The sequence below is a fragment of the Microtus oregoni genome, unplaced genomic scaffold (genome assembly GCF_018167655.1).
Source record: "Microtus oregoni isolate MIOR12 unplaced genomic scaffold, Mior012 000002F_ref0000024, whole genome shotgun sequence".
NCBI lineage: Eukaryota > Metazoa > Chordata > Mammalia > Rodentia > Cricetidae > Microtus > Microtus oregoni.
Window position 1 is genome coordinate 87,978,142 of NW_024543061.1, and position 19,552 is coordinate 87,997,693.

The 19,552-nt window shown below is 46.7% G+C and overlaps 1 protein-coding gene across 2 annotated transcripts in view; it reads right to left on the minus strand.

The window, feature by feature from the left end:
* Positions 1–13,696: 13,696 nt before the first annotated feature.
* Positions 13,697–19,552, minus strand: part of Tmtc1 (transmembrane O-mannosyltransferase targeting cadherins 1) — a 207,368-nt gene continuing 201,512 nt past the window's right edge. For both annotated transcript variants that reach the window (XM_041644123.1, XM_041644129.1), the window contains exon 20: positions 13,697–18,366. In XM_041644123.1, the coding sequence (XP_041500057.1) occupies positions 18,226–18,366 (141 nt within the window). In that variant the 3' untranslated portion in view covers positions 13,697–18,225. The remainder of the gene's footprint in view (positions 18,367–19,552) is intronic.

The window sequence follows — 19,552 nt, forward strand, 5'->3', positions numbered from 1 at the left end:
AGATTTTGACTAAAATCCACACTCCTAAGTGAAGACAATAGCAACGGGAGAATTAAGAGCAGAGGTGATTCCAATAACAGTCGCTGTCATTTCATACCCAGAACCTTAACCCAGAACATCCCCGAGAGAGCCGAGGCCGTCACTCTGGTGGGAGTTTAAAACATTCCGTGCACTTCTCAGACAACCAAGCACCTATTCACAGCTGAAGGATTTTTGCCTACAAAAGCTGTGCCTCTACCTGGAAACCATTGCTAGATGATTACAAAGACTCTCTCTTCCTCTAGCGCCTACCAACCAGAAGGAATTCATGGTTTATGGTTTTCCAAAGAAAAGTACTAACCCAAAACCTTGCATGTTTTTTTCCAGAATACTCTCTAGAGGAGTCAGTGGGTCACCTGCATGGTGGGCCACCTGCACAGTGGTGGGTGACCTGCACAGTGGGTGACCTACATGGTGGTGGGTGACCTGCACGGTGGGTGGCCTGCACAGTTATTATCTGCAGAATGGGGGCAACTGCTGTTTTGCTTCTATTCTTTTTCTGAAGTTAGGCAGGATCTGTGTTTGTTTGGAGGACGTATTTAAAACACCATGAAAAGCTGAAGACAATGTGTAGTCAGCCCAAAAGCAGCCTCTATCTAAGAGTGTGCACACCTGGGTTATTGCAGCCACTGTCTGTCTGAGAGCTGCAGGCCCGGGTTACTGCAGCCGCTGTCTGAGAGCTGCAGGCCCGCGTTACTGTAGCTGCAGGCCCGGATTACTGCAGCCGCTATCTGAGAGCTGCAGGCTGGGTTACTGCAGCCGCTGTCTGAGAGCTGCAGGCCCGGGTTATTGCAGCCGCTGTCTGAGAGCTGCAGGCCCGGGTTACTGTAGCCGCTATCTGAGAGCTGCAGGCCCGGGTTACTGCAGCCGCTGTCTGAGAGCTGCAGGCCCGGGTTACTGCAGCCGCTGTCTGAGAGCTGCAGGCCCGCGTTACTGTAGCTGCAGGCCTGGGTTACTGCAGCCGCTGTCTGAGAGCTGCAGGCCCGGGTTACTGCAGCCGCTGTCTGAGAGCTGCAGGCCCGGGTTACTGCAGCCACTGTCTGAGAGCTGCATGCCCGGGTTACTGTAGCCACACACATTGTGGATCTGGATTCTACATCTACTTAACAAGATGAATTCCAGAGCTATACCTATCCACACAATGTCAAGCAAAATGAACAAGACCAAATGTAAGAATTTGGGTGTGTGTGCCAAATAAAAAGAAGAAGAATCTAGTTTCAAGGGCTCTTTTAATCCCTCATAAACACAGAAAAACATAACTTTTTTTTTTTATACAAGATCCAGTCTGTTAAAATGAAACACATCAATGCTCACAAGTTGTGAGACATGTTTATATATGTTGGGTCAAGAATTTAAATCAATCAAGTTTCCTTTGTTCTAATGCTTAGTTCAGATTCCAGCAGAGCCTACCAGAGCGACCTTGAGATGTGGAACAAGGAAGGAAGCATTTTCTCCCCTGTGATCATGTTCTCACCAGCTCAGACATCTTGCAAAAATATCAGTTGATGTCTTTCCGTGGTTCTTTCTCAGAGGATCCAAACTTTGGGCACCACCGGCTACCCAGGAGGTTATTCCGGTGAAGCTCTGTGTTGTAAGAAGCATGGGGGCCGTGTCTTCATGCCAGCCTTTCCTCCTCTCTCTAGAGGGCCAACAATCCTCGCTCCACACTGTCGTGTTCCAGCCATAAATGTCTTTGGAGACCTTCATAAATGTCACCAGACTATTTTTAGATTGAGAAGGAAAAATATCAGGCTGATTTGACAAGAATATTAAGAATATATGAGATAGCTTGTGGTCTAGGTTTGTTACCACCCTGTCTCCAAACAGTATCCAACAGGGCTGCATCTCAGATCACATGTTATTAAGTCCCAAGAACTCAGAAATGGGTTAAAGAGTCTTCAGTTCCCAGATAGGCAAAACTCACCCATGGTGTTAGGATCCAGGGCACATGGCTCCTTCCTGGGGAGGGACAAGCTGCAGGGGCAGGCAGGGACTATTCAGGTCGGGGCTTTGACTTGTGACCCAAGTGTCAATTACATGGGTATCTACTTTGTGAAAGTTATTCTATCTATAAACTTAAGATTTTAATGCTTTTCATTGCAATAAATGATGTCAAACTCTTGAATCTACGGCTGGAGAATGTCACAGTGGTTAAGAGCCATGGCTGCTCTTGGAGGGGATCTGGTTTCAGTTCCCAGCATCCACATGGCAGCTCACAACCCTAACTCCAGTTCTTGGGGACCTGATGTCTTCTTCTGACCTTCTAAGATATCAAACAAACATAGTTTTCTGCAAACATACATGCAGGCAAAATATTCATACACACAAAACAACTAAATAAATCTTTTAAAAAGTCAAGGAGTCGGTAGCTATTAAAATTTCACATATCAAAGAATGAACTGTCTAGAGACTGAATCCATCGGCAGCCGCGCATACAGAAGCACTTCTGACTGCAGGCTCACCCTTACACACTTCAGGACTGCTACTTCAGTGAAAAGCCCCTGACGTTATTTTTCAGCACTTTATTCAAAGCAGGTTCCTGAACACAGGCAGGGACCTTGGTTCTGGCCATAAACACCCTCATTTCCTTGTCTCGCATGATAACACCAAGCCAGTCATGGGTTTCGAGATGTCCTTTCTTCAGACAGTAGCACAGTTACTGAGTGTGTTGCAGATGCTAATGTCTTTATAACGGAGGCCGTTATCATGGTCATTGCCTGTTATGCGCTCTAATAGGAAGATTCAATTTTATTTTCAAAGTCACCCTTTAAATTATTGTTTGGTAGCAAAGAAACTTAGTTCTTAAGTTATTCCTTAAAAAAAAAAAAAGACGAGCTCTTCTTGGTCTGTAGGTAGGTCAGGTTGGCCTTGAATTTGTAATTGTTCTGCCTTAGGCTCCTGCAGGCTACAAGATTACAAGTCTGTTCTACCAAGCCTGGCTCAGTACACTCAAATGCACAGACAGGCCTGAAAGTATAAGTCTGTAATCCTAGCTGCCTGGATGCTGAGGCGGGAGTATCCCAGATTCAAGGCCTGTCTTGGCTATAGAGTGAGTTCAAAGCCTCGTGGAAGGTGGCTCAGCATTGCTGTCTTTGGAGCACTACCCGACACTGTCAGTGGAAATGGAGTCTGTAACAGTTTCTGATTCTGTCTTATCTCCCATGGCAGCCACCCCTTTCACATGGGGAGTGCAGTGCTGGACGCCTGCAAGGTTGGTAACGTGAAGGCACAGTGCAGCGATAATGAGCACCCAAGTTCCCACAAAGAGCATGAATGTAGCAGGTCAGTTTTGTTATTCTAGAATTAATATAAATTAGTGTACTTACTAGGTGCATGTTGAAAAGCTCCATCTGCCTCAAGGGTTAGCTATCAAAGGCATTTCCCTGGTTAAGGGAATGAAGCAAATGATGAAAGGTTTAAAAAATGAGGCACCCAGATACTTCCTACAACTAAAAGCTATGGTACAAAGGCATGTGCAAAATAAGTATAAATCAATATGTGGTAAAATTTGCCTAATATAGAGGGATGGGTCATGTCCAGCTCCCAGCACCTACATGGCAATTCACAGCCATCACTATAGCTCAAGTTCTAGGGGACCTGACACCTTCTTCTGACCTTGGGAACCAGGCAAGCAGGTGGTACACATATATAAATATAGGTGAGGAACTGGAGAGATGGCTAGAGGTTAAGAACACTCGCTGCTCTTCCAGAAATCCTAAATTCAATTCCCAGCAACCACATGATGACTCACGACCATCTGTAATGAGATCTGGTGCCCTCTTCTGGCATGCAGGCAGACATGCAGGCAGAAGACTATACATAATAAATAAATCTTTAAAAATATACAGGCAAAACACTCAAACACATAAAATAAAATACATCTCAGTGTGTGTGTGTGTGTGTGTGTGAGAGAGAGAGAGAGAGAGAGAGACAGAGACAGAGAGAGAGAGAGACAGAGAGAGAGAGAGAGAGAGACAGAGACAGAGAGAGAGAGAGACAGAGAGAGAGAGAGAGAGAGAGATATCAGTGCTCATGAGGTCTGAGACAAAGTTATATATTCATATTCTGGCCTAAGAATTTTAAACCATTCACAGGCTTGCAAACATCAGGGTGCCCTAGAGATAGGGGACAAGGAAGAAGTTATCCCTGTGATCTTGTTTTGTGTGATAAAATCCACCAACTCAGATACCTTGGACAGGAGGCAATGATATTCTTCCATGGTTCTTTTTCAGAGGAATCAACACAGCCCAGATGCACAGAAGTTTATCCCAGTGAGAGTCCATGGTCACCTCTTTTCCTATAAACCAGTATTCCTCCAGATTCCCCCTTTGGTGAACAGAAAGAACACACGAAAATGTTCACAGTTAAACCTTCAGTCCCAGATGTCACCAGTCCTAAGTGGCAGCCTTGGGAGTTTTCTCCCATTCACGTCTCCTACCCAACAGGTGCTAAATTCATACGTCTTTGGCAAACAGATCCTGCTGCAAAAGTAAAGAGAAACCTGTTCAACAGGATGCAGAATGAAGAAATCATTCACATCGGGACTCATCAGATTCCCGTGTCATCTTGCTTGATTCACTGAGGCTGGGCACATTGCGGTACCCCTGCCCCCAACACCAAAATAAAGAGGTGTGAAGGCAAGGATGGTACCAAGACAGGAGAGAGCTGTCTCTCAGAGTGAGCTAGCTTTCTCCATGGAAACCATATGGGATGGATGATGGGAAAGGAATTTCGGAAGCAGTAGCTCCCCAAAGCCCCAGTCAGAGGAGAGGAAAGGCAGAGCCCAAGCTCACTGTCAGGGTGTTTTATGCTAGGTACTTAGCAGTTTTCTGGTCCCACGAGGGAGGCAACACACAGCATGGTCACAGCTGCAGGTGGAAGCATCAGGGCCCAGGGCACCGTACTGCATGGCCTACCATCCATGAGGGCAGGCCCTGCCTCTAGTGAGACAAACACGCTTTCCATGAGAGCTGCAGTGCCCTCCTGGTCCTCATCAGACGGGTGGACAAGTGACGTCTAGGATTAACACAATCTCAAGTCATTTGTAACCAACTAAGATTATCAGTATGAAGAGGTGAGATGAAGGACTGCTTGAGAAAGGAATTCACCCGATTTCAGTTAACAGGCAGTTGTGACCCTTTTCGATTTCTGTGCAAATGTTTACCCAAAAGGGAAGCTCGATATTTATAAAATAGTAATTCGTAAAGCTCTTCATTTCAGAAAACCCAGGGCCATCTTCAAGCTCTGAGGTAATGAAAACTGTTCATATTTGAAGCATATAATTTGATTTGACATGTGTATTCTTGTGAAAATGATGAACTATCCTCCACACAGTTACTATTGCTGGTGGCCAGAGTTGCTGGGGCCCAACCCCGACAGTGGACAGGCCCCAGAGAGGAGACGGGAAGAAAAGAGCGAGCCAGGCATGATGGTCGGGGGAATCTTGCAGCCTGACTGTCTGGCAGCCAGAGTGTTTCTTTATTTACACAGAATTCAGTAAGCGGGGATAGATTCATGCTGTTCCCAAACACAGATCATATCAGTTTTGATTTTGGACACGGGTTTCACATCCTCTTGCGTATCTTTTAGCCCTCACTAATAAACAGTTAACTTTCACAATCATTTTCCCTCAAGTTTTGACATCATTGATAAACAGTTATCTTTTATAACCATTTTTACTCACTAAACCCACAACTCAAACTTTAAGAATTTAATACAGCCTGTAATAGACTAGGAGTCTAGACCAAAACAAAATCTCCAAGCCAGCCCAGGCAGACTGCCACGTCCCAAACAGCGTATTATTAACTCTTAATGGTGAACATGCCCAAGAGAAATCCTCAGGCCAAAGCTGTTGCAGTTATTCAACTTCTGGCATAAAACAATGTTTACATATTATCTCTTTATAGAATTTGTGATATGTCTAATCCTGGCATTCTGTTGTTCCTTGGTCATAAGACACCACAGGGGCTCTGCATGAGCTAACTTTTCTAAGAAAGGGAGGTACCAGCATCTCATTCTTTTATCATCTTTTCCCATCCTTCTCTATCCATCAGTGTAAGTCTCTGTGTGTGTGGGGGGGAGGTACCTCCAGCTCTAACTTTGTTGCTGCGTGTGCCACGTAACTGTCTGAGTGTATAGTGGGAAGAGGTTCCCGATCTGTGGCCAACTCCTCCAGACCACTGAATCTTGTTGACCTTTTAAGTTTACTGTGTTTTGATTATCTTGTTCCTGAGTAAGAACAGGAACAGATGCTTCAAGAATATCTCATGGCCTCATAAGGAGACCTCTGGCTTCTTTATGTGTGCCACAACCTCAAAGGTATAAGGAAGACTTTCGAGTAGATAAGGATATCTCCCTAAAAGCAGGAGGGATAGTATGTTCAGGAAGCACAGTACTCCTGGGAGAAGGCATAAATGATTCATAAAAAAATTTCCATCAATCCAGCATCACCAAATTGTGCAAATGACAAAAGTCTCCCAAGTATGCAGCAGGCGGAGATCAAAAACCAAAGGTGGAATGTCAGCCATCATGCATCTAGGCTTTGCTGAATCTTTGTCAAGCAGCTATGCCAGATTATGACTTTAGCTGTTTCCATCAGATATGGCTGTGCCACAGAGGGCAGGTCTGTTCCCTCAGCACAACCACAGCACACCATCCGTAAGGATTTACTTAGCTGCTGTGTGTCAGCACAGAACTTATGCCTTGTATGACTGTGTGAGACCCCACCTACCCTCCACCTTCTGGTTCTTGGTTTAACTTTACAAAGCACTAGAGTGTTAAGGACAGGAGAGTTTCAGTTTCCTGCTCACTCTCTTGGTGTGGGTCAATTGTATTCTGTCAATTCTATTTTAAATAAACACTGATTGGTCAATAGCCAGGCATGAAGTATAGGCAGGACAACCAGACATGAGGTAGTGGCAGGTCAATGAGAACAGGAGAATTCTGGTAAGAGGAAAGCCCATTCCTCTACAGTCCTGATCCAGCCATAGAAGAAGCAAGATGTGACTGCCTTGCTGAAAAAGGTACCGAGCCATGTGGCTAACATAGACAAGAATAATGGGCTAATATAAGTTATAAGAGCTAATAAAAAGCCTGAGATAATGGGCCAACCAGTGTATAACTAATGTAGACCTCTGTGTGATTTCTTTGGGACTTAACAATTGTGGGAACCAGGCAGGACAGAAACCCCCGACAACACCCTCTGACCCTTTATGTAGCAAGGTCGCCTGTCTTGACTTTGTCTGACAAACCAAAACAAAACAACAGCAGCAGGAGCTGGGTGTGGTGCTGCACACTTTTAGTCCCAGCACCTACCAGGCAGACACAAATGAATCTCCGAGTTTGGGGCCAGCCTGGTCTACAGAATGAGTTCCAGGACAGCTCGAGCTACACAGAGAAACCCTGTCTCAAAACAACAGCCCCACCCCACAAAAGACCCCATTGTGAACAACCCTTTTAAAAGAACATGATAGCTGTTGGGACACACTGACAGTCTTCACTGGGTGAACAAGTAGGAAGGAAGCAAATAAATTTGTTACTCAAAGTCTACACATCACACCTACTTTCTCTGGGCAGATAGAGTCCTGGAAAATGTATTAAGCACTTGTAGGGGGCTGGAGCGATGGCTCAGGAGTTAAGAGCATTGACTGAACTTCCAGGGGATGAGGGTTCATTTCCCAGCACTCACATGGCAACTCACCATTGCCTAACTCCAGTTCCAGGAGATCGGATAACTCTTCTGGCCTCTCTGGGTACGTGCATTCATACGGTGGGATAAATATTTCCCCCACATACACATGAAATCAATATTTGTTTATTTACAAAGAACACTTAAAAAACAGAAAGCAATGGCTGTCACTGTTCTGACCTAATAGCTACCAACTGCTGAGCTTCTACAGCTACTAATCCTGGGGAGTGCAGATTCCAGGCTGTTTCCCTGCTTTTCACATCAGCCACTGGGATTCCACACCCCAGTATTGCAGGAGCCCACACAGGTGGCTGTTCTCACACAGAGCCTGTGTTTAAGGCTTCACTTTACCAGGGTTTCAGCCAGATTCCCCAGGCACAGCACAGAGGCTCTGAAGTCACTCTGCTTTAAAAATCCCCCTTAAATTTCTTGGGGTTCTTACAAGAACACCCCACATCCAGCTCAGGTTGCTCAGAGCCCTGCCACTGGCCCCATGCTGCCTTGACAAGACCCAGGGCAGGAGAGAGCCAGTTCTATCTCTGGAACTAGAATTGGTTTTTTGTGTGATATTTTGATTCCATTCTGAAAATAAAGTTTGCTTTGAGTCAGAGGGGGGAGCTAGCCACTAGCTGACCAAAATTAACCATAGAGGTTTGGAGGACTATGGATAGATAGGAGATTGGCAGTTATAAGGTGGGACTGAGAGAGGGTCTCAGCCCCTTTGGAGGGAGGAACAGAAGAGGTAGGAGGCCACTGGTGGCTTCTCGGCAGCTTCTCTGACCATTCAGGTTCTTACCTGTCAATGTCTAGTGTATTGGGGTCCCTGGGTAAGGGTCTCGTGCAAATCAGAACACAGGATTTGCAGAGTATGAACACCTGCATAATAAGCTTTATTTTGTATGGCCTTTTTTTTTCTTTTTTTCCTGAGACAGGGTTTCTCTGTAGCTTTAGAGGCTGTCCTGGAACTAGGTCTTGTAGACCAGGCTGGCCTCAAACTCACAGAGATCCACCTATCTCTGCCTCCCGAGTGCTGGGATTAAAGGCGTATGCCACCACCGCCTGGCTTGTATGGCCTTTTATACAGACTAAAAAGCATTACCTCAACTCTGAAACCCCCCTTTACTCATGTACATGGTCATGAGAAACTCTTGCCTCTCCTTGCAAGAAACAATACCTCAATTAATAACAGTAATAAAAATAAAGAGGAGTGCATAGAAACCAGGCAACATGTATGCAGGAGCAAAGCACTCCTTTGTAACTGGTAGAGCGTGAAGAACTGAGCTCAAAGGCCACTTCCCTATCCAGGGTACAGAGTCTCACAGAACGTTTGAGAAATGGGCAGAGAAAGTTTGCTCTCATCTATGCTTGGTTTGCCAAGCAACCGTTTCCCAGCTTGGTCTCATCTGTCCCAGGAGGAGCCTGCACTCTAAGCCAGTTCTATGTCTCCACATACCCCAATATCTGACTCCCAATTTCGTTTATTGATAAAGAGTAATTAGTTAACCGCTTCATTGGCTAGAGACTGAGTCTGCACTGAAGATGCTGGGACCACCAGGCTCTAAGGAAGAGGGTCCTTAGCAGAAAGCCCCAAACTCCCAGTCAAGAGCATTCCACCTAGCAGGCCCATCCTGGCCACAACCATAGGGAATCCAGAGCAAACCCATTTCTATCAGTCTGTGTATTGCCACGAGGTAGTGGCCTACCATAAAAGTTTCAGCACATCTATCTCTGGCCGTGGATCCTTGGCTTCCCCTCTTGACTCTGTTTCTTCCTCCCAGAATTCAGTTCTGTCTTCCCCGCCTACCTAAGTTCTGCCCTATCAACTAGGCCAGGGCAGTTTCTTTATTAACCAATAAAAGCAACACAAAGACAGAAGGACTTCCTATACCAAGCCATGGAGATGTGAGCCTCACCCGGTGGCAGATCAAGGTTCTGGGGCTTGCAGGTCAGCAGCAGCAGTCTATCCCCTGACAGAGGTTCCGTGGTCTCCATGAGATCTCTGAGTCCTCTTCACCGGCAGACTGCTGACATCAAGTGGGGAAGCTGAAACTGCTGCCTCAGTCCTCTCAGCGCACGGTATGCCTGCACCTCTCACAGTTCCGGGTCCAGGCATCCCTCATGATCATTCTGCATCACTGGTCATTCTGGGCTTCCTGGTGCCTCCTGCCACAGCCTGGCCTTGGGAGAGGTGTCCCCATGGCTGAAGGTCCCCTCCTGTGTGTCAAGGGCCCTGCAGCAGATCTGAGGAAAGCTTAGACCCATGAAATCCTGGAGCAGGATGCAGAGATGGCAGCTTTGCACCCAGGAATCCATGCTAGATGCAAGCAAGCACTTCTCAAAGCAGGAGATTCAACATTTAGCTACCAACAAGCTTCTAAGAAGCCTGCCCAACCTCTTGGCCCTCAAGAATGTTCACATTCACTGCTTTCCTGGGTCGCAGTATTTACACAAGCTTCAAAAGCCTGAGCCAACGCTGTGTGATCTGTTGTGATGGAGGAAGGTCATTGGTTAAAAAATAAAGAAACTGCCTTGGCCCATTTTATTGGTTAGAACATAGGTGGGTGGAGTAAACAGAACAGAATGCTGGGAGGAAGAGGAAGTGAGCTCAGAGGCCATGCTCCCCTCTCCCGGGCAGACGCATGAAGCTCAGACCCAGGATGGACGTAGGCTAGAATCTTTCCCAGTAAGACTGTTGCTACACAGATTATTAGAGATGGGTTGATCGGGATATGAGAATTAGCTGGTAAGGGCTAGAGCTAATGGGCCAAGCAGTGTTTAAAAGGATACAGTGTCCGTGTAATTATTTCGGGGCATAAGCTAGCAGGCGGCTGGGGTGCTGGGGACGCAGCCCCGCTGCTCCTATTACTACACTGTTGTTTAAGGTACTACAAGTAAGATATCATGTCTGTATTTTCTCCATCAATATTGGGTGGCAATAAGTTAGCCCGAGGACGTGAAAGGAATAAAAGCCAGACTGTTAGTGGACTTATATTTGATCAGACTAAGGGCAAGCCTAAGAGGACACTGCGTGTATCGGCAATCAGAGGGGCTCAGGGCCTAAGAGGACACTGCGTGCATCGGCAATCAGACAGGGCTTCACTGTCTCTTGGAGTTGGGGGGGCAGAGAAGCAGAAGCAGAGAGACAGGCATGTGTGCTGTGCAGATTCCAGCCCATTTCCCTGCTCTTCCCATCAAATTTGTAAGTGCAGGCGCAGGCACCCAAAGAGCATTCTTTTATCTTTATGAACCGAGTCCACAGAAACGAAGCAGTGGTCCCGGGGCAGAGGTGGAAAATATTCAGTTTCCAGGTCTGAGTCCCCTCTTGGAAACATCCCAGAGTGGCTGGCTAGCGGACAGCTGACTCTTTCCTACCAGTGCCGAGAGGATCGACCTATGAGCCTGCAGGCTCACCCAGGTGCACGTTGTTTTCCAGGGAAGCTCAAATGCCCCCACAGACTCAACGTTCTTTTTCAGTAAGAGGTGATATAAAGGCACCCGAAGCCTTTGGAGTAAAGCCATTGGCAGCTGGGCACCCACGCTGTGTAGTAACTGCAGGGGCACAATGAACCAGCTCTGGCCATGCCATGTAGCCAGTCTCCCTAGTGGTTCCCAGACATCCCCTAGCTCACCTACATGTGGTCCACATAGCTTTGTCTATGTTCTCTGGTTCCTTCTATACAGTTGGGCATGGTCTTGTTCCTTATTGCTGCATGACCCCTTTGTCACCAGCGTTGAAAGCCCTCGGTCTTATGGGAGACGCTATCCTAATGTAGAGAATTTACCCCGTACAGGCGCACCCTAACAAAGTCTTTCCATTCATGGGAAAAGAGCCTCTCAGTTTGGATTAAAATACAGTGTAGCTGGTGACTGTCTAGCTTCAGATCTACTGGTAAGATAATGGTTGGCAGGTAGAAACTGTCTGTGGTAGTGGAGAAACAGTCCAATAATATTTAAAATCACAGAACACATAGATAAATTAAAGAAGAAAAGCACTTTAGTCTCAGGGAGGGGACTGATTTGCCCTGGGGTGAATTTGTGGCACATGGGATCTCTGTCTTTGGTTTGGACACATCTTCCCTAGGCTATGGAGGTCCAGCACTCGGGAGGCAGAGGCAGGTGGATGGATCTCTGTGAGTTTGAGGCCAGCCTGGTCTATGGAGAAAGCTCCAGGACAGCCAAAGCTGTTAGACAGAGAAACCCTGTCTTTGAAATTAAAATAGAAGAAAAAGTGTGGCTGTGCTCTTAGACTCCCAGGCCGGAGCTGGGCCTGCTGACGTCACAGAGCAGGAGGGGATCCCAAGCCTCACCCTCCCAGGATAAAAAGACAGTCAATGGTTGCTGGGGACGGAAGACGTTCTTTTCCTGCAGTAGCTGCTGCTGTTGAGGCTCCCCTGCGCCTGTAAAGGAACCTGAGCAAACATGCCAGGCCCCTAAAGAGAGAATGCATGCGAGTGTGTGGTGCGGGGGGGGGGGGGGGATGCCGCTATTGATAACACGGAGAACCAAAGAGAGGACTTTTCCTAGTTTTTAATGGAGATTGTGGTGTTTTCTCCCCTTTCATGCTAGTGATCAAATGTTAAGACAAAATCAGTAAAAGCCAGTGAATGGAAGTTAATGGAGCAGACAGAGCTGCACGTGGAGGGCTGAGTCCAGAGAGAGTGGGGTCCAGGTAACCATGATTGAAGTACAGGGTATGGGGAACCCTTGCTTTCAAACTTCCTTTGACACCATAGAGGCCACGGGCACCTACCAAGCAGCCTTAGGCGAGTTCAGCCCGGAGGTGGAGTCTGGTGTGAATGAGAAGCTGACCGTCATTGTGTGGCCTGAAAGATGACGGACAGGCCATCTTTGCTTCTGAAGCTCAGACCCACTAGCAAAAGGCTTATTGGTGGATTCTAACCAGAGAACTTGAGAGACTGAGGCCAGACAGAGTTCTCACTTTACCATGTTTTATATAAAATAGACATTTACATAAATTTTGTTTTTGAAAGACTTAGGCAAAGTATACAGTCGGACTTCAACAGAGAAGTATTTTAAGCAGCGAGAATAACACAGGTGTACATATACATACAACCAACCAAAATAGAACACTGAGCGGTGGGAACAGAGACCAAGGTCCCGACAGCAAACGCAGTGACTTCCACACGTCCCTGGCTTCTACAGACACCTCGGGTCCCTAGAAGAAGGCCCAAGGAAGGTGACAGGGTGACCATATGAACTTTAAGCACAACTGGAAGACGTACTATTGTCATGTTAGCACACTTGGGCAGCCTAGTCTTCCAGGGTCGCTTGTCTGTGTTTTGTTGTGTTTGTTAGTAAGAACTGTCAGGAATAAGATCATTGGATGTGTCGTGCTTCTAAATGCATTTTGGAGGCTAGTGGTATCCTGGGGGCCACTGGACGAGACAGTGCTCCATGACGAGGGACAAACTCTACCTAGGTGTGGACCAACCTGCCAGAGTGAGGTGACTCCCTGGACTGATGCCAGAACTAGAATTCTGAAGCGCCGATCTCGAACTAGTGTGCCCCCACAATGGGCCAGCAGCTAAATCATCCCCAAAGGGTATGCACGGTAGGAACTTCCAGGCTCGCTACCAATATTTATCCTGTGTCCCTGACCAGGAGGAGACATCCTGGACCTCTGCATGTGGACATTTCCGGTTAGGAATGACTGGCAGCCTGTATTTTCACTCAGGCCAGGACTGTGTTTTGTAAGGTGCTAGTATTATTTTGTCTTTTTTATATGCCCTGATGCCTTTACCCGGAAAATCACTGGTGATGAAAATGTTTTAATATGAACCAATTGATGACTCCAGATAATTCTATCCATCCTGTGTTGTACGTGATTACTTTATCTCCTCCCTCAGAACAAAGAACTCACAGAAACAAAAGTATTAGAAGAGTTTTCAGAATGATACAGCAAGCTTTGCATTGAAACCCGAGAATAATGGTAAGAGTTATAATATTTTCGGTATTGGTTTCTGGTATTCTAAAACCTTAGCTCGCACAGCTGCAGGCTGAAAGGAGGTGGGACAGGCATCTACACTTCCCAAAGGACGGCATTGGATGCTTGGTTTTGCTGTGTTCCGGTGATGCCAACAAGTGTGACTGGAAAAGAAGAAGACAAAACAACCCTCCTCTACCATAGCTGCATGCTTTGGGCGAATTAGTTCCTAAAGGTTTATTATTCCCCTGGGTGGATCCACACAGGTAAGAGCAGGCATTTTTGCCCATGATTCCTTGTCAAAAGGAGTTTTTTTTTTTGTTTGTTTGTTTGGTTGGTTTTTTTCAAAACAGGGTCTCTCTGTGTAGCTCTGGCTCTCCTAGAACTTGCTCTATTGCAGACCAGGCTGGCCTCAAATTCACTGAGACCTACCTGACTCTGCCACCCCAGTGCTGCTGGGAATAAAGACGTGTGCCACCACACCCAGCTCATCAAAAACAGGTTTTAGTAAGTGCAATCAAGAACTAAACAGGAAAGCCCAGGGTCTGTGTGCCAGGCAGAAAGAGGCAATCTCTGTGCCGTGGACACCCTCTAAGAATAAAAAGATATCAGGGGTTTGGTTTGTTTGTGTTGTTGTTGTTTACTTTCTAGCCTTGGCTCTTGCCTGCTGTGTGCAAATGGCATTTTCTAAAGAGAAGGACACATTACAGACCAGCTGCCACCCCTGCCGTCTCTCCCTTTGACACCCAAGCATTTTCTAAAGAGAAGAACACATTATAGACCAGTCACCACATGCACAAAGCCACCCTACTCAGTCACCTGCCGGTCAGCCTAGGAATGTGATGACCCATCCTTTAGAATTCCTTGGCTCACTTTGGTCCAGTAGCTAGAAATAAAAAATTCATATTCCCCATCTGCTTGGTAGAAGCTGTAAGCCTCATTAAAGCATCAGTCCTGCAGGACTTTGCTATCGGCAGAGCACTGGGTCTCAGGGAGTTTGGAAGAATGCTCACAGTTCTCCAAGGGCAGCTAGGGTGGAGAGACCCTGGGCAGGGGGAAGGCCTCCTACTAGCCCAGCTGCTCTCTAATCAGAAGGATTCAGCCTATCTGCTAACAATCACTAGAAACGGGACCTTTGTTTTTTCTCCTCCTCAGTTTGGTCACCTCAGGTCGCTGCAGTGTGGTTTGGAATTTTTATTTGGTCTTGTCCGAAAGCTGAAAAATATCTGTGAAATTCTGCTGCAGACTTCAGAAGGGAACCTGCATGCTGATGAACACCAGACACCTCTCTGCTTTGTGTCAACTTTCAGAATTAACAAGCCCAGGACTGAGATGTCTCTGGTGGCCAGTAATGGAAGGCTTGCCTTGCATGGATGGAGTTCTAGCCCCAGAAACACACAAACAAACAAGGCCTCCAGTCCTCACAAAAGCATCTATTCCCCCATAGTTTCTGCATTTTTGGTTCATTTGCCTGAGTTCCACCACCTAACCAAAAGACACTAATAACATGAAACATTTGAATCACTTTGAAAAATACTAATTGAATAATTCCCAAATTTAAAATAAGCCACCGGTCACTCCTATAGCTCCTATGTCAAAGGGCACAAGAATGAACTGCCACTGGGCTTCATGACAAGGGTGACAGGCAGGACTGACAGGGAATGGTGGGGGAGGGGCTCGGGATGAAGGGCTCTATGTGTAACTCAGGAAAGAACCCTGAGAACACCATGCTGGGGCTCAGCCCAGGCAAAGCAACTCCTCCTTCTTCCCCTGGGCATGGTGCAGCACTCTGAGACCCAGGCTAGACCCTTTCTTAAAAACACAAGCAAACCCTCAGAATAATTTAGCTGAGGCCGGAGCTCAGCCAGAAAGTGCTTTGTTCTCAGCACCAACAATAACGATGTCAGAATCGCCAGCAGAGGATCTGCGTGCACTAAGCCAGCTCCACCCCTAGGTTTCAGAAAGAGCTCTCCAGTCACTCACAGACCAAAGCCTGCTGGTGGTAAACCAGATGCGTTTTCACAACAAGCTAGGTTCTTCGTTTCTACCGTAAAAGGACGACTCCCATGCATTATCCCACGTGACAAGGACCAAACAGCCTGCTACAAGATACACTCAGCCAGCTTTGAGAAAACACTTCGCGACTGACTTTCTCCCAGGCAACCTATCTACCAAGGAAACTCTCCTTGGCTCATTTAACATCCGAGCCCACAACGCGGGCTGACTTCTCTTCTTTTTAAGCAGTGTGTGTTTTTACTGCTCAGGGAGATGCCAAAGTAGGCAGACAAATGAGGAAGGAGAGAGGACCCATGAAGCAGCCTCCTAGGTGCCACCTGGCTTTTTCTCCTGGGAAACATTTATGTTATAGTTGCCTTTTTAGTTACTCCAACAAATTTACACTGAGACCTTTTGTAGCAATTCACATAAGGCGAAGCTATATCAAACTCTGTGGTTCCATCTGTCCCGCTAGTTTTTAATACACCCACTTTGGTAAATACTGCTCTAAAGAGAGGTACTAAGGTGTTGCCAAAGACCCCTGCTTTCTAAACTAGAGGCTTGGAATTTTTTTTTGTTTTTTTTTTTTTTTTGGTTTTTCGAGACAGGGTTTCTCTGTGGCTTTGCAGCCCGTCCTGGAACTAGCTCTGTAGACCAGGCTGGCCTCGAACTCACAGAGATCCGCCTGCCTCTGCCTCCCGAGTGCTGGGATTAAAGGCGTGCGCCACCACCGCCCGGCTTTGGAATTATTTTATAGCAAGCACTATAGTACATATTTTTGACCTTTGATGGAAGAAAATAAGATTCCGATCACTCTGTGATATGTGACGCTGGCAGCTGATTCCAGACTTCAGGTGACAGGGACACATGCTGGCCCCAAGAGCAGGGGAGCACTGGGGCAAATGCCCTTTTGGAGGGTGGAGGGTTTGAGACAGGGTTTCCTGGTTGTCCTGGAACTCACTCTGTGCACCAGGCTGGGCTCACTGAGATTCATCCGCCTACCTCTGCTTTCCAAGTGTTGGGATTAAAGGTGTGCACCACCACTACCTGGCTTCACCATGCCTTTTCAAATAAATTTTCAGCCACTTATTTTAACTTACCTGCCATAAAATAAAATAAGATAACACGCAGAAGCCCGCCTCCTGGTGCTGGGCTCCTCTGGTCTGGCTGGACAGGTGAGATGTTTGTGTGACACCTGGCTTGGCAGCAAGGCCTGGATGACCTTCGGGTTTCTGCTTTCAGTGATAAGTATCCAGTTAGAAGCAGGTGCTCCAACCCCTTCACTGACTACCCAAACACGGAGCTGACCCGTGATTCCATTAGCTTTAAGTGGCATACAACCAGTATAATTTGGGGCGATTGTTAAAGCTTTCTTATTACGCAGTTTTTATATGATTGGTTTTGAGAGCTGCTATTAAAATGACTATGTACAGAGACAAAACCACACGTGTGGATATATATATTAAACATTTTATAAGTTATACAATAAATAACACTAAAAATAATGTCAAATTATGATTTCAACTTTGCCTTCCTCGTTTTTAAATATAAATATATTTTTTTAAAAAACTGTGAATCTAGACTTTACCCGAGAGTTATAGAGCATTCTCCGTGGAGTCTGCTGTCAGTCACTTGTCTCTTAAGCACAAAATTCCCAGTAAACCTTGAAAGTCAATAAATAGAGCTCTTTTCCCTCAACTCAGTCCGTGAGGAATTCTGCAACACACTGTAAAGGTTCCTCAATGCTCAAATATATCTCTCAAAAATAATAAATCTCATGACATCTTGACCTTAAGAGAATAAAGGCGAGCACTTCTCTAGACTGGCCCTCGAACACTTCCTCGCAGAATGCACCCCGCACCCCGCCACTCCACGCCTGGGCAGCCAGGGTGGCAGTCTCCTGGTGTATGCACTGAGAAGTTTCAGGGTGGAGACACAACTCTAGTAATATCTGGAATACAATTCAAACATTTAAAAACATTTCCGTAACAAAACAAGGATGCTGAGCTTTTTTCGTTGTTGTTTTTTGTTTACTGCTCAGGGAGATTTTTCCTGGAGAGATAAAGATACCCACATACAACTCTAGAACCTCGCCCGTGTTTTAGGCACTGAAAAATGTATATCAGAGTGGAATTTAATGTACTTCTCCAAAGGTCCTTAGTGGTACTCTTAGGGGATATTAGACCAAGCCCAGTGATCAAGTGCTCTGCTCCCATGCCTTCACAAGACAACCAAAGCTCTTCACCCACTCTGGACTCCCCCTGGGCCGACTTCAGAGGAGGCTGTCTCCTCTGTGTTTCTGGGCTACCATGATGTTCCACATCTGCATCCTGGGGACTGGGAGTGACACAGACGGAGCCCATAAAGCACACACGTTACTTCCCTGCACACCGCCTGTTCCCCTTTGCTGTTCCCCTTTGTCTTCCTGGAAAACAACCCTAGCAGCGGGGTCACCAACAGCTGTCTCCCTGTGCCACCGGGAGGCAGAGCCTGCTGTTGTGAGCAAGGCCTCTCTGTCTTCTTTCAGCCTGCTGAGTCCCGCGTGACTGTGTGCCAGGAGCTAGGTCTGGTCCCTTTCTCGGACTTCCTGTAACCGTCTCTCCAGGCGATCCAGCTTGGCTAGGTTCTCCTTCAGTAGCTTGCTGTCTGGGACCAGCCTCAGGGCTCTCTCATAATAGGCCCTGGCAGACGCATAGCTTCCCTGGAAGGTGAGGGGCAGAAAGAAAGACTGCTCAGCACACTCCTCTGAGGAGAGAAACTCCCCTCCCCATCCTGCCCTTCCTCCGACTGCCAGTTAAGGGGCCCTAAGGAGACCTTCTCTGTGGATGTTTTTATCTTTATCTCTTGGGATCTGTAAGAACCAGACCATAGCTACACCTCAAGTGTAAATGGCAGAAACACAGATTTCAGCTTCTTAGTGTGGAGGAGACTGTCATGTTGTAGAGTTCTCAGGAGGTTAGCGCTGGTCTGCGGTTCTTTGTAAACAAGTAGGCTTGGGGTTGGGTGTGGGGAGGGAGAGCAGTAATTAAACAGACATCCATTTATCTTTTCAGTGTTATGCCCAGATCTGCTGAGTCTCCCCAAAACCAACAAGGTGACAGAATCCCCGTATGTAAAAACAAAGAGCCTTTATTCTTACGCAAGTTCGAATATGACTCTCCGTGTGTCCAGCACACTGGCTCAATCAGAGAGCCCTCAGCTGGGGTGGTTTTTTTTTTTTTTTTTTTTTATAATAGCAGAAGTTGGAGTGAGGGATTTCTAAGGTTCAGGACCCCTGATTGGCTGACATTTGTATAGGGGGGTCCAGGTGAAAAGCGATGGGTGTGTGCTGGCAGGTGATCCTATCTACAACAGTTGGAATGTTGGGAATCTCCTTTGGGTGCTCTGCCCTGGTGGCACCTGGGTGGTCTCAGACTGTGGTCTTTCTCAGAACAGGCATTGCCTCAGGGTAAACTACTGAGACTCACACCCATATTGAGCTTGCCATGGCTGGGCCCTACACTTAGTTTGTTCTAATGTTAGACTTAAAACACAAAAGCACCCTTTGCCTAATGCAAGTTTTACACGATGAAAGACTTGATTGATAGAAGAACTTGGGGCTGGAGAGACGGCTCCACGGTTGGGAGTACTTGCCCTTTCAGAGGACCCCAGAGTAGGGTAGAGGGGGCTGGTGACATTCATGGCACACATGATGGCTTACAACCATCTCTAATTCCAGTTCAAGGGATCAAACACCCTCTTTTGAACTCTGTGAGCACAACATGCATTTGGTGTACATACACACATACATGCAGGCAAAAACTCATACACATACAGTAAACAAATTTTTAAAAAATTAAAGATGGACTCTGGTTTATCTCGTAGCCAGGGTACGCAGTGAAAAGTAC